Source organism: Mytilus galloprovincialis, chromosome 6, assembly GCF_965363235.1.
Source record: "Mytilus galloprovincialis chromosome 6, xbMytGall1.hap1.1, whole genome shotgun sequence".
NCBI classification, from domain to species: Eukaryota; Metazoa; Mollusca; class Bivalvia; order Mytilida; family Mytilidae; genus Mytilus; species Mytilus galloprovincialis.
Window position 1 is genome coordinate 97,083,728 of NC_134843.1, and position 16,271 is coordinate 97,099,998.

A 16,271-nucleotide genomic window follows, 5' to 3' on the forward strand; every position below is an offset into this window, starting at 1 on the left:
AGGATTGGACCTAAATGTTTACGGTTATTCGGGATTAACACTAGTTGGGATTTTAATTTAAAAAATTCAAAAGAGAGTAAAAACGATTTTTTTTATGACTTCAGTGCATGGGAATTTCTCCCTACATGAGGTATCTGATTTTATATCTACAATTTGACTGAGAATGGCTGCTTACATTTACATCCAACATAGCTTAACTAACGTCCCCACTTTTACCCAGGTTATTCTGCCGGTTGAAAAATAAAGATCTAAAGTTATTTTCTATTTTTTTCTATGAAATAGCAAAATGAGTATACGTCAATGAAAAAGCAATAACCAAATAACCTACGTATTTACAATATTGACACGAATGGCATTTCCAGTAAAAAATAAAAACATGGACACATTAGGGGGATTGGACACGTTTGGGTGTTTATTAAAAATCGGACACGTTTGGGCGTTTATACAAATGACATGCTTTGGCGCCCTTTTACAACTATACATGTTTTGCAGTTCATTAACGTCGATGTGGACACGTTTGGGGGGAAGGACATGTTTCTGAGTGTTACATATATAACAAAAGATGCAAAACCTTCAAGTTTTATAGTAAGTAATGCTTTTTGTTAAATTAGTTCTGCTGAAATGTGACTGAAAGTTAGCAAGATTAATGCTAAAGATGTAGACCATTCAGTTCTAATCTGACCTCTAGAAAACACCACTGTTGTCTAAAACCCACACCCCTAGACTTACTGCAGATTCAGGTTCAGGTTTCATGCTATATAATTCTGATCTTATTTCATTGTATATAACTTTGCCATGGTCCTTTTTAATATGTGTCATTAGGTTATGTTTGTTATATCCCTGACCCCCCAGACTTACAGCAGATTCAGGTTCAGGTTTCATGCTATATAATTCTGATCTTATTTCATTGTATATAAATCGCCATGGTCTTTTTTTATATTATTATTACAAAAATTTCACAATAATTTACATATACATATACACACATATCCATATAGATTTGTTAACATTTATATAGAACAGAACAGAACAGAACATATTTTATTTCCAATTAAGGGCCCACAAGGGGCATACAGAGCATACATGAATAAGGAAAAAGAATATTGATTTGCATAGATACATAGATACAAACAATTTTTTACATACAGTTACAATACAATTACTAACTCATATTCACTTTAATAAATTTACCAACAGCATTAAGGACCTGATTGTCTTCACAGTTTAATAAATAAATAAATTTATGCTGATTACCAAGTATAGAAAAATTTGGAATTCTTTGGCAAACAATGTCAAAGAGAGCATCTCTATCTGATTTAAAATTTTCACAGTTAGTTAAAAAATGGATTTCATCTTCAACACAGCCAGAGGAGCATTTTTTGCAAATTCTTTCATTTCATGGAATATCTGAAAAACGACCAACTTCAATTTGAAGCTTATGAGCAGAAATACGTAATTTGCATATAGATCTTCTAAAATCAAAGTTCTTAATTAAAGAAAGATAATTTTCATAACCAAAATTCTGCTTAAATTTCACATAATTAAACAGTTTTCCATCAGAAGCTTTATTTTGGCTAGCATACCAATTGCTAATATATTTAGTGTGAATTAATTTGCTAGATATGTTCAAAAATTTATATTGTCCGAAATGTTTTACTTCTTGTTTAATTTCAAAAACTTCTAATATTTTTTTAACAAATGAGAACCAAGAAGTTATGTTAGATTTGTGAAGCTCTTGGCTGCATTTATAAGCATCTTTCAATAGACTGAATTCAGTTGTAAGATTTTCAAATCTATACCAGTATTTTATGTGTCATTAGGTTATGTTTGTTATATCCCCGACCCCCAGACTTAATGCAGATTCAGGTTCAGGTTTCATGCTATATAATTCTGATCTTATTTCATTGTATATAACTTGGCCATGGTCCTTTTTATGTCATTAGGTTATGTTTGTTATATCCCCGACCCCCAGACTTACCGCAGATTCAGGTTCAGGTTTCATGCTATATAATTCTGATCTTATTTCATTGTATATAACTTCGCCATGGTCTTTTTTTATATGTGTCATTAAGTTATGTTTGTTTGAGTAACTCCTCTCACAGTTTTCAACAGGACAGAACTTTCTCTACAAATATAAAACATTTAACCTTTACTTAGTATATTTCTCAATATGTATCTCTTTAGTCATAATTTAATGCTTATTTCTATTTAAATGATACAACTATACTGCCTCTGAAGTAAAACCAGATGCTCCGTAGGGCACAGCTTTATACGACCGCAGAGGTTGAACCCTGAATGGTTGGGGCAAGTATGGACACAACATTCAAGCTGGATTCAGCTCTTAATTTGGATTGTGATTAAATAGTTGACACAGCATAGGTTTCTGACACAGAATGAATGTGGTCTAATTAACTTAAAATATTTTTTTTTGCCTTTGAGCAATTCACTATGCTGTTGAATATTAATCCTCTCAAAAAAATGTTTGAAGAAATTTTCTTTTTATTTATCATGTTTATGAAATCTGAAATGAGAAAAATTTAACCCCCCCCCCCTTTTCCCCCCCATTTTTTTTCACATCCCCTTTCCCTTTTTCCAAAACTGATCTCAATTTCCCTTTTACCAAAACTGATCTCAATTCAAATTTCTAATGGAGTTTGCAACAATAACTACTCATTTAAATACATCATAAAATATTAAAATGTAAAATAAAGTGCTTGTTATCACTGAATGGTAAAGATTGTTTTCATTTATCAGTTGGTAGTAAAAGTGAATATACATTGTATATTGTATAAAACAATGATTTAAGTTGATTCAACTACTATTCTGGACAAAGAAAGATAACTCCAATTGAAAATTTCTTGCTATTGCACAATATTGTGCAATTAGATATTTCTTGCTATTGCACAATACTGTGCAATTGAAAATATTTGCTATTGCACAATACTGTGCAATTGAAGATTTCTTGCTATTGTGCAATACTGTGCAATTGAAAATTTCTTGCTATTGCACAATACTGTGCAATTGAAGATTTCTTGCTATTGCTGAATACTGTGCAATTGAAAATTTCTTGCTATTGCACAATACTCAATATAATAATTTTGGATCCTGATTTGAACCAACTTGATAACTGGGCCCATAATCAAAAATCTAAGTACATGTTTATATTCAGCATATCAAAAAAGCCCAAGAATTCAATTTTTGTTAAAATCAAACTTAGTTTAATTTTGGACCCTTTGGACTTTAATATAGACCAATTTGAAAACGGGACCAAAAATTAAGAATCTACATACACAGTTAGATTTGGCATATCAAAGAACCCCAATTATTCAATTTTTGATTAAATCAAACAAAGTTTAATTTTGGACCCCGATTTGGACCAACTTGAAAACTGGGCCAATAATTAAAAATCTAAGTACATGTTTAGATTCAGCATATCAAAGAACCCCAAGGATTCATTTTTTGTTAAAATCAAACTGAGTTTAATTTTGGACCCTTTGGACCTTAATGTAGACCAATTTGAAAACGGGACCAAAAATTAAGAATCTACATACAGTTAGATTCGGCATATCAAAGAACCCCAATTATTCAATTTTTGATGAAATTAAACAAAGTTCAATTTTGGACCATTTGGGCCCCTTATTCCTAAACTGTTGGAACCAAAACTCCCAAAATCAATCCCAACCTTCCTTTTGTGGTCATAAACCTTGTGTCAAAATTTCTTAGATTTCTATTAACTTAAACTAAAGTTATAGTGCGAAAACCAAGAAAATGCTTATTTGGGCCCTTTTTGGCCCCTAATTCCTAAAATGTTGGGACCAAAACTCCCAAAATCAATCCCAACCTTCCTTTTGTGGTCATAAACCTTGTGTTAAAATTTCATAGATTTCTATTCACTTTTACTAAAGTTAGAGTGCGAAAACTAAAAGTATTCGGACGACGATGACAACGACGACGACGCCAACGTGATACCAATATACGACCAAAAAATTTTTGCGGTCGTATAAAAACAACTTGGAAGAATAAGAAATATACAGAAATGAAAAATGATGAGGAAACATGCACAAAGAACAGAATTTATGAGTAAAACACATAACTATCATCTTAATTTAAAACACTCATATACTAAATGTATATATATTAGTATTGTTGTTATTTAAGGAACTTGTTGAAAGCAGATCTTTGCTTGTTACTTCTATCCAAAGTTGAGACTTATGGTAGCTTAATATACATGAGCTATAAATATTTGTGTTGTTAATGAGCATGAGTCCATGATTAACAAATGTTTTGTTTTTGTTTTCTTGGGTTTGATTGAAGTCTTTGATCATATACTGAACTGTTCACTAATATAAGCTATGGTTCTGTTAAAGTTGCTAAGGTATGTAGACAGGTTTCAGAAATATACAACTTTTTAGATATTTGAATGAAGTTTCAAGATGGTTGATGAGCATTTATTTATTTAGAAAAATTATTTCAGGAAAATTGATTTTAATGCTCTGATGAAAGTAACTTACTTCTTCATATGACTGGTCATCATGTTTCCTGGCTATATGATGTTCAAGAGTCACAGAACTGGCAAACCGTTTTGTACATCCAGGCTCTGGGCAAAACAAGTCATTCTGCAACATAATACATATAAATACATTCAGTGTGTGCATTCATTACTGCATCAGTTACTTTACTATTTACATACATGGATATATAAAATGCCATTTTTTTTTACCATTATGGCCAAAAAGTTGCTGTAAAATAAATTGTCATTAAAATCCAAATACTCAAATATGTCTCCTTATGTTAAATCAAGAGCTGCCTTACTCTCAGGCACATATAGCTAAGCTTGTTAAAGACCTTGCTGCAACATTTATGATTATGTAAAGCAATGTAAACAATGCTCCTTTGACATTTGGACCTTTCATGTTTATCATGTAAATTATCTAATGTTAATGAATTAAAGGAGATATAAGATATATGTTAATGAGACAGCAACCGAAACAGCATAATAAAGCCTTAAAAAAACATGACCCAATGATTCACTATTTCATTGTATGTATCTTACATCTGTAAAATCCAAATCATCAAAGTCTGTGTCTTCATCCTCATCGTCCTCAGATATTGACACTGAATCATCTGAATCCATTATCCAATCAAGATCCACAAACTCCAATATATTATTATCACTTTTTCTCTTCTTTAACGCTCCATTCTTCATAAATGAGTTTGATTTTCTTTTTCTAGTCCTTTCTGTTCTCTTATGAGGATTATCATGAAAATATTTATTCATCTCAAAAAATTTTTTACAGATTTCTACGATCCTTTTCAACCTTCTAGGCTTCATATTTAATTTTAAACAGCCATTCATTAGTTGATCATAATTACGTGCATCCATTTTCTGCATAGAGTCAAGGTAATTTGCATAATTTGTTTTATGTCCTGATTTTAATTCCTGACAAATATAATCCACATCACTATCATCTAATTTAAAAACTTTAATTTTACAATCCTTAATTTCGTGTCCCTCTACAATCCATTTCTCTTTTTCAGGTTTTACATCAGATCCAGATTCATAAACAGTACTTTCCTCATTTATTCGACTTTCACCCTGTGTGTAATGTTTTTGGAATGCATCAGATTTGTAATTATCACAGACGTTCTGCATAGAATCTGATTCAATCAGAGAATTTGTTTCTTTTTTTATTTTTGGACCTAAAAGATTAGTTTTCTTGGGAAATTTCCATTCACAAAATTTTCTTTTCAGTTGAAAAGGTTGAGATTTTTTCTTGGTATGATCAATTTTGTCATAACTTTTATCACCCGGTTTTCTTTTGATGTCCAGTAATTTCCTATTTTGAAAATCAGTTTTGTCAGATGATTTCCAATTTTTCTCCTTAACTTTTATAGAGGAATACTTTTTTGTTTTAAAATCTGAATGGGGCACTTCACTGTGCTCTTCATGAGTATAATCATCTGTATCGTCTGAATCATCGAAGATTTCATCTTTTACTTGTTTTTTATCATTAGTATACAAATCATGTGACCTGATGTCATCATCATTATCAATTGATATCACTTTGTCATGTGACTTAACATGATAATCACTACCAATTGATATTACTTTGTCATGTGACTTTAGTGTTTTGATACTTTTAGTTTTTCCATTATTAAGATTTGAGGTAATATGTGAAAGTCTACTTTCATTATATGACTTTCTATTATCATCACCATCATCTAAATCTATTATGTCATTGGAGTATCTTTTCCTTTTTTGTAGGTTTACAGGAATGTCCTTGGAATGACCTTCAATATTATGCATGTCTTTGAGATTCTCACCGGTATCTATCACAATAATATCATCCTTATATACATTTCTGCTATCAGAGTTTTTGTGATCAACATCTATTTCTATTATATCATGATGTAAATTTTTACTGATATCATTTTCACTTTGACTTCTGTCGAGTTTGACATAATTCTTGTTAGTTCTACCGATATCTAGTTCTATAATATCATCATCATAATCATCATCATTATCTGTATAATCAATTGGATTTTCGAAATGACTCTGTTTTGTTTCATCTAACAACAAACTTTGGGACTGTTTTCTTCCACTGTTCTCCACTTTTAAGTCAATTACATCTTCATATAAAGAATGGCTTGTGTTTTTGATTTTTTTATTGGTTTTATTTCCTTCAATATTAGGCAATGGACCATATGGCTTTTTACTGAAAGTTTCTTTCTTTTCCTCTTTTGCACTTTTCTGTTCACTTCTACTTGAGCATTTGGGAGGGGATTTGTTTTGTTTATCATTTATTTTTTGCCCTTTCTCTCTCTGTTTGACCAATTTCTCAGCCAGAGGTACACCTTGTTTGACAGCTTTGTAAGCCGAAGGTACTTTTTGTATGACTGATTTGTCAGCCGGAGGTACACATTGTTTGAAGAAGTGGTTAACCAGAGGTACACTCAAACTCCTTTTCAAGGCACTGCTACTACTACTACTACTACTACTACTACTACTAGGATTGTTAAAACACTTTTGAGATTTGGAATCTTCAATTAAACATTTTTGAGACTTGGAATCTTTGTTTAAACTCTTTTGAGACTTGGAATCTTTGTTAAAACTCTTTTGAGACTTTGGATCTTTTTTTATACTGGTAGACCCGCCTTCCAGTGTATCACAGATTACATCAGATGACCTCTGAATCTTACTGTTTCTATCTTCTATAACATTCAAACTGCTGTCACTGAAATTTTCTGAAATTTCAGATAAAAAGTCACTTGTCACCAAGTGCGAATCTGGTATTGAAATACAGCTCCCTATTTCCTCTTCTTTCCAAGTATGAACTTTTTTTCCCTCGGTTTGGGATGGTTTTTTCATGTTCAACTTCTTTGAAGACTTTGCTGACCCAATTTTACCTGTTTTAGTTTTTCCACTATTGACTATTTCCTGTTTCACATTTTCAGTCAGAACTATTTCTTCATTAATAGGTTCTGACTTCATAGTTCTTTCAATTATTTGATCCTCTGTGGAAATGTTTAAGCTTCTTTTTATAGAATCATCACCAAATTCTTCCCAATATCTTTCAACTTTTATGACATCCTTTCTGTCTATTTCATCTTCAGTTGGTTCTGATGAAGTGTTTAACTCACTTGGAAATGCATCACAACTTAAAACAGCATAATTATCTTGATCATTGTCATCATGGTAAATTATCTCCCCTTCTGGACTCTCTAAATTATCTTCCACAGTTTCTGGACAGGCTGGTGAGTAGTTGGGATTTGGTTTACCATACAAAAACACCAAATCTCCAATGTCAGCTTCAACATCTTTTGGTTTAATATTTTCAGATATTGATTTTTGCAATTCATTTCTTGCTGGTTTAATATTTTCCGTTATTGATTTTTGCAATGCATCACTTGTTGGTTTAATTTTTTCTAATATAGGTATTTCCTTTTCAGAATCCATTGATTTTTGCACTGAATCACTTGCTGATTTAATCTTTTTTAATACAGGAATATCCCTTTCAGAATCCATAGATTTTTCACCATCATCAATAAAGATACAACACCCGAAATGAAAATCGTGAAATAAAACACCGCTATTTAACATTCGACTTTTAACATTGTTGATATCAACGATAAAATCTCCATATGCACTTTTGATCTCCCGACATACATAAGAAACATCGCACTGTTTTTCATCTTTACACAGTTTCCCATATTTATTTTTGTCAAAGTCTCTTGGAGCATCATAGAACGCACAATTTTCACAAAAGGATACAAAATAATCACCAGATGAGACGATTATTCTTGTGACCTCATAAACCTCTACAAAGAAGTTCCTGATTTCCTGAAAACTATATTCATGGATACGCTCATTATTGTGCATCCCTTGTTTGTCCCCAATTTTCTCGTTTGGTGAGCTCTTTATAATCCATAATGCACCATAACCATCCTACAATAACAAAATTAATTCTAAATACATCTTACATAAAAATCCTAGCTGTTTATTGGTTAATAAAACCCTCCTATCCTATCTGACTAAAATGAAGAGCTTTCATTAACTAGAGGCTCTAAAGAGCCTGTGTCGCTCACCTTGGTCTATGTGAATATTAAACAATAGACACAGATGGATTCATGACAAAATTGTGTTTTGGTGATGGTGATGTGTTTGTAGATCTCACTTTACTAAACATTCTTGCTGCTTACAATTATCTCTATCTATAACAGTACTTTCTTTGGAAAATGTTATTGAAAATCTTCAAATTTTAAGAAAATTGTTAAAAATTGACTATGAAGGGCAATAACTCCTTAGGGGGTCAATTGACTATTTTGGTCATACTGACTTATTTTTAGTTCTTACTTTGCTGTACATTATTGCTGTTTACTATCTATAATAATATTCAAGATAATAACAAAAAAACAGCAAAATTTCCTCAAAATTACCAATTCAGGGGCAGCAACCTAACAACCGATTATCCGATTCATCTGAAAATTCCAGGGCAGATAGATCTTGACCTGATCAACAAATTTACTGCCTGTCAGATTTGCTCTTAATACTTTTGTTTTTGAGTTATAAGCCAAAAACTGCATTTTACCACTATGTTCTATTTTTAGCCATGGCGGCCATCTTGGTTTGTTGGCCGAGTTACCGGACACATTTTTTTAACTAGATACCCAAATGATGATTATGGCCAAGTTTGGTTAAATTTGGCCTAGTAGTTTCAGAGGAGAAGATTTTTCTAAAAGATTACTAAGATTTACGAACCAGGTGCTCCGCAGGGCGCAGCTTTATACGACCGCAGAGGTCGAACCCTGAACAGTTGGGGCAAGTATGGACAAAACATTCAAGCGTGATACAGCTCTGAATTTGGATTGTGATCAAATTTTTGACATTACATGGGTTTTTTTACACAAAACAAATGTCAAGATTTTACAAATCAATTAAAGATTTCTTCTTATTTAAATCTAAAATTAAATAGTTGACACAGCATAGGTTTCTGACACAGAATGAATGTGGTCTAATGAACTTAAAAGTTTTTTTTGCCTTTGAGCAATTGACTATGCTGTTGAATATTAATCCTCTCAAAAAAATGTTTGAAGAAATTTTCTTTTTATTTATGAAATCTGAAATGAGAAAAATTTAACCCCCCCCCCCCCTTTTTTCACATCCCCGTTTCCCTTTTTCCAAAACTGATATCAATTCAAATTTCTAATGGAGTTTGCAACAATAACTACTCTTTTAAATACATCATAAAATATTAAAATGTAAAATAAAGTGCTTGTTATCACTGAATGGTAAAGATTGGTTGGTAGTAAAAGTGAATATACATTGTTTATTGTATAAAACAATAAAAAAAACTTCATCAGCAACATTTTATATTGGCAAATTTCCAATGAAGTTATTTACATAAAGTTATTGGCAAATAAAAATAGAAAATGACATCATAGTCATATCTGGCAAATTTCCAACATACATTATCTAAAACATTTTAGATAAGATAAGGAAAAAAAGCTTCATCAGCAACATTTTATATTGGCAAATTTCCAATGAAGTTATTTACATAAAGTTATTGGCAAATAAAAATAGAAAATGACATCATAGTCATGTCTGGCAAATTTCCAACATATATTATCAACTACTATTCTATACAAAGAAAGATAACTCCAATTGAAAATTAATTGCTATTGCACAATATTGTGCAATTAGATATTTCTTGCTATTGTGCAATACTGTGCAATTGAAAATTTCTTGCTATTGCACAATACTTGATATGGAATCCTGATTTGGACCAACTTGAAAACTGGGCCCATAATCAAAAATCAAAGTACATATTTAGATAAAGCATATCAAATAAGCCCAAGAATTTAATTTTTGTTAAAATCAAACTTAGTTTAATTTGGACCCTTTGGACCTTAATGTAGACCAATTTGAAAACTGGACCAAAAATTAAGAATCTACATACACAGTTAGATTTGGCATATCAAAGAACCCATTTATTCAATTTTTGAAGAAATCAAACAAAGTTTAATTTTGGACCCCCATTTGGACCAACTTGAAAACTAGGCCAATAATTAAAAATCTAAGTACATTTTTAAATTCAGCATATCAAAGAACCCCAAGGATTCAATTTTTGTTAAAATCAAACTAAGTTTAATTTTGGACCCTTTGGACCCTAATGTAGACCAATTTGAAAACGGGAACAAAAATTAAGAATCTACATACATAGTTAGATTCGGCATATCAAAGAACCCCAATTATTCAATTTTTGATGAAATCACACAAAGTTCAATTTTGGACTCTTTGGGCCCCTTATTCCTAAACTGTTAGGACCAAAACTCCCAAAACCAAACCCAACCTTCCTTTTATGGTCATAAACCTTGTATTTAAATTTCATAGATTTCTATTTACTTATACTAAAGTTATGGTGCAAAAACCAAAAATAATGCTTAATAGGGCCCCTTTTTGGCCCCTAATTCATAAACTGTTGTGACCTCAACTCCAAAAATCAATCCCAACCTTCCTTTTGTGGTCATAAACCTTGTGCTAAAATTTCATTGATTTCTATTTACTTATACTAAAGTTATTGTGCGAAAACCAAAAATAATGCTTATTTGGGCCCTTTTTTGGCCCTTAATTCCTAAACTGTTGGAACCAAAACCCCCAAAATCAATCCCAACCTTCCTTTTGTGGTCATAAACCTTGTGTCAAAATTTCATAGATTTCTATTCACTTAAACTAAAGTTATAGTGGGAAAACCAAGAAAATGCTTATTTGGGCCCTTTTTGGCCCCTAATTCCTAAAATGTTGGGACCAAAACTCCCAAAATCAATACCAACCTTCCTTTTGTGGTCATAAACCTTGTGTTAAAATTTCATAGATTTCCATTCACTTTTACTAAAGTTAGAGTGCGAAAACTAAAAGTATTCGGACGACGACGACGACGACGACGACGACGCAGACGCCAACGTGATAGCAATATACGACGAAAAATTTTTCAAATTTTGCGGTCGTATAAAAATGGTTAAAAATTGACTATAAAGGGCATTAACTCCTAAAGTGGTCAACTGACCATTTTGGTCATTTGACTTATTTGTAGATCTTACTTTGCTGAACATTATTGCTGTTTACAGTTTATCTCTATCTATGATAATATTCAAGATAATAACCAAAAACAGCAAAATGTCCTTAAAATTACCATTTCAGGGGCAGCAACCCAACAACGGAATGTCCGATTCATCTGAAAATTTCAGGGCAGATAGATCTTGACCTGATGAACAATTTCACCCATGTCAGATTTGCTCTAAATGCTTTGCTTTTTGAGTTATAAGCCAAAAACTGCATTTTACCCCTATGTTCTATTTTTAGCCATGGCGGCCATCTTGGTAGGTTGGGTGGGGCACCGGACACATTTTTTAAACTAGATACCCCAATGATGATTATGGCCAAGTTTGGTTAAATTTGGCCCAGTAGTTTGAGAGGAGAAGATTTTTCTAAAAGATTACTAAGATTTACGAAAAATGGTTAAAAATTGACTATAAAGGCCAATAACTCCTAAAGTGGTCAACTGACCATTTTGGTCATGTTGACTTATTTGTAGATCTTACTTTGCTGAACATTATTGCTGTTTACAGTTTATCTCTATAATAATATTCAAGATAATAACCAAAAACAGCAAAATTTCCCTAAAATTACCATTTCAGGGGCAGCAACCCAACAACGAAATGTCCGATTCATCTGAAAATTTCAGGGCAGATAGATCTTGACCTGATGAACAATATTACCCCTGTCAGATTTGCTCTAAATGCTTTAGTTTTTGAGTTATAAGCCAAAAACTGCATTTTACCCCTATGTTCTATTTTTAGCCATGGCGGCCATCTTGGTTGGTTGGCCGGGTCACTGGACACATTTTTTAAACTAGATACCCCAATGATGATTGTGGCCAAGTTTCGTTAAATTTGGCTCAGTAGTTTCAGAGGAGAAGATTTTTGTAAAAGTTAACGCAGGACGACGACGGACGACGCTGGACGCTGGACGCCATGTGATGAGAAAAGATCACTTGGCCTTTCGGCCAGGTGAGCTAAAAAGGTGAATATATCAAAAGGAATATTCATTTTCATACGTTAAAGACAACATATGACAAAAAGACATCAAGCATTCTACAAACAACACAGAAAAGAGACTGACCATCATGAAAATGACCATGCACTGAACGGTAAAGATTACTTCTATTTATCAGTGGGAAGTAAAATTAATTATTGCATTGTTTATAGTTGATTTAACAGCAATTCTAGACAAAGGAAGATAACTTCAAATTTTCAAAGATAATTTTAACAATGACATCATTCTATTTTCAGAACAGATATTAGATTCCTGCACCTTGCAAAAGTAAAGTAATTTTCTTGACAAATGTTACATCACGAGTTGGTTGACCGTTATGGAATAACCGTTTCACAAATGATATTGGATATGTTCTTTACGTCGTAACTACAATTCCCTTCCCTTTCATGAATGTGACCTACCGAATTAGAATATTTACCGGATTTGTAATCACATATGCAACACGACGGGTGCCACATGTGGAGCAGAATCTGCTTACCCTTCTGGAGCACCTGAGATCACCCCTAGTTTTTGGTGGGGTTCGTGTTGTTTATTCTTTAGTTTTCTATGTTGTGTCATGTGTACTATTGTTTTTCTGTTTGTCTTTTTCATTTTTAGCCATGGCGTTGTCAGTTTGTTTTAGATTTATGAGTTTGACTGTCCCTTTGGTATCTTTCGTCCCTCTTTTACATCATTTTGTGGCTTGCATATCTGAATATATAAATTTCTTGAAATGTTTAGGGATAGGATGTATAGAATATTATAATTAATGCACTATATTTTGTGTATCAAACTAGAGGCTCAAAAGAGCCTGTGTCGCTCACCTTCTCTATGTGCATATTAAACAAAGGACACAGATACATTCATGACAAAATTGTGTTTTGGTGATGGTGATGTGTTTGTAGATCTTACTTTACTGAACATTCTTGCTACTTACAATTTTCTCTATCTATAATAAACTTGGCCCTTTAGATACAGAGGAAAATATTTTGTAAAAATTTACAAAAAATTACCAAATTAATAAAAATTGTTAAAAAATTACTATAAAGGGCAATTACTCCTTAAGGGGTCAACTGACCATTTTGGTCTAGTTGACTTATTTGTAGATCTTACTTTGCTGAACATTATTGCTGTTTACAGTTTATCTCTATCAATAATAATATTCAAGATAATAACCAAATACAGCAAAATTTCCTTAAAATTACTAATTCAGGGGCAGCAACCAAACAACAGGTTGTCCGATTCATCTGAAAATTTCAGGGCAGATAGATCTTGACCTGATAAACATTTTTTCTCCATGTCAGATTTGCTCTAAATGCTTTGGTTTCAGAGATATAAGCCAAAATCTTCATTTTACACCTATGTTCTATTTTGAGCCATGGGACCATCTTGGTTGGTTGGCCGGGTCAATGGCCACATTTTTTAAACTAGATACCCTTATGATGATTGTGGCCAAGTGTAGTTACATTTGGCCCAGTAGTTTCAGAGAAGAAGATTTTTGTAAAAGTTTACGGACGCAGGACGCTGAAGGCCGGACGACAGACGCCAAGAGATGAGAAAAGTTCACTTTGCTCTTTGGGCCAGGTGAGCTAAAACGGAAGTGATCAGCCTTCCATGCAAATATTTGATGAAATAACAAATAATTGTCAAGTTCAATACTTGTTGGAATTTTAGATAAGCCAAAACGTGTAAATTTAGAAAATGCCTGTAACATATGCAAGCATCAAATACTAGTAACCTACCATTCAACTGTACTACATGTATTAAACTGTTCAGATCTCTCTAAAGACGCTAAATTTATTTCCTTATTCCTAAATGAAAATTTGTGTGTGCTAAAGTATTTTTTAGAGAATTGTATTATTAAATGTCTAGACCAATTAGGAATTAATATATGTAATAATGATGATTCTTGTAACTGGTTTTATAGACAGTTGTCTGCAATAAAATGTACAGGATTTATATGAGATAAACAAATATATGTCGTTTTATACTAAAAGAAATATTTTTAAAATATTTTATCTGAAAATGAAAATGTATTACAAAATCATTGTTTAATGTGATGTCGTGTATGACATGCTAATTCAAAGAATAAGTATTCTGTGTCAAAATATATTGTTAATGGACCAGAACTGACAGGCTTTAGATAAATAATCACCCAAATCTCATGGATTTTCAGAAACTCAGAATCAAACCAGATGCTCCGCAGGGCGCAGCTTTATACGACCGCAGAGGTCGAACCCTGAACAGTTGGGGCAAGTATGTACACAACATTTAAGCTTGATACAGCTCTGAATTTGGATTGTGATTAAATAGTTGACACAACATAGGTTTCTGACACAGAATGAATGTGGTCTAAGAACTTAAACTTAATAAAGGGCTGCGCTTGAGCGCATGATACGCCCGTTGCTCTTTTAACTTGTCTTTTATGCTTTAAATGAATTTATATGATCAACTAGAAATATATATATAAATTAAAAGGGATGTAACATTAATATATTCACCAAAGTTTCATAAAATCCCCCTTTTTTAAGTATAAAAACTCATTACTTAAGAAAACATAAAATCTAAAATTTATAAAAATGGAAAGGGAGCTCATGTCAATAGATATAAACAATTTATCAAAGTTGCATAAAATTTTGTGAAAGTGTTAGTTATTGTCCCAAAATTGGAAAATCCCCCCTTTTTTAAGCATAAAAATTCATAACACGGAAATGTTAAATCTGAAATTTATAAAAATTGAAAGGGAGCTTACATCAATAGATATAAACAATTCACCAAAGTTTCATGGACATTGGTGAAAGCCTTTTTGAGTTACTGTCCGAAGTGTTGAAAATCCCACTTTTTTTTTATGAATAAAGCCCCATAAATCCAAAACTTAAAATCTGAAATTTATAAAAATTGAAAGGGAGCTTACATCAATAGATATAAACAATTCACCAAAGTTTCATGGACATTGGTGAAAGCCTTTTTGAGTTATTGTCCAAAGTGTTGAAAATCCCCCTTTTTTATGAATAAAGCCCCCTAAATCCAAAACTTAAAATCTGAAATTCATAAAAATTGAAAGGGAGCTTACATCAATAGATATAAACAATTCACCAAAGTTTCATGAACATTGGTGAAAGCCTTTTTGAGTTATTGTCCGAAGTGTTGAAAATCCCCCTTTTTTATGAATAAAGCCCCCTAAATCCAAAACTTAAAAACTGAAATTCATAAAAATTGAAAGGGAGCTTACATCAATAGATATAAACAATTCACCAAAGTTTCATGGACATTGGTGAAAGCCTTTTTGAGTTATTGTCCGAAGTGTTGAAAATCCCCCTTTTTTATGAATAAAGCCCCCTAAATCCAAAACTTAAAATCTGAAATTCATAAAAATTGAAAGGGAGCTTACATCAATAGATATAAACAATTCACCAAAGTTTCATAGACATTGGTGAAAGCCTTTTTGAGTTATTGTCCAAAGTGTTGAAAATCCCCCCTTTTTTAATGAATAAAGCCCCATAAATCCAAAACTTAAAATCTGAAATTAAAAAAAAACGAAAGGGAGCTTACGTCAATAGATATAAACAATTCACTTAAGTTTCATGGAAATTGGTGAAAGCGTTTTTCAGTTATTGTCCGAAGTGTGGACGACGGACGGACGGACGGACAACGGTATACCATAATACGTCCCGTCTAA

At 32.2% G+C, this 16,271-nt stretch overlaps 1 protein-coding gene across 2 annotated transcripts in view; it reads right to left on the bottom strand.

The window, feature by feature from the left end:
- Positions 1-16,271, bottom strand: part of LOC143080863 (uncharacterized) — a 33,158-nt gene that overhangs the window by 1,208 nt on the left and 15,679 nt on the right. For both annotated transcript variants that reach the window (XM_076256964.1, XM_076256963.1), the window contains exons 6-8: positions 5,054-8,446; positions 4,512-4,616; positions 1,979-2,125 (exon numbers count right to left, since the gene is read on the bottom strand). In XM_076256964.1, coding sequence (XP_076113079.1) covers positions 1,979-2,125; positions 4,512-4,616; positions 5,054-8,446 — 3,645 coding nt within the window. The remainder of the gene's footprint in view (positions 1-1,978; positions 2,126-4,511; positions 4,617-5,053; positions 8,447-16,271) is intronic.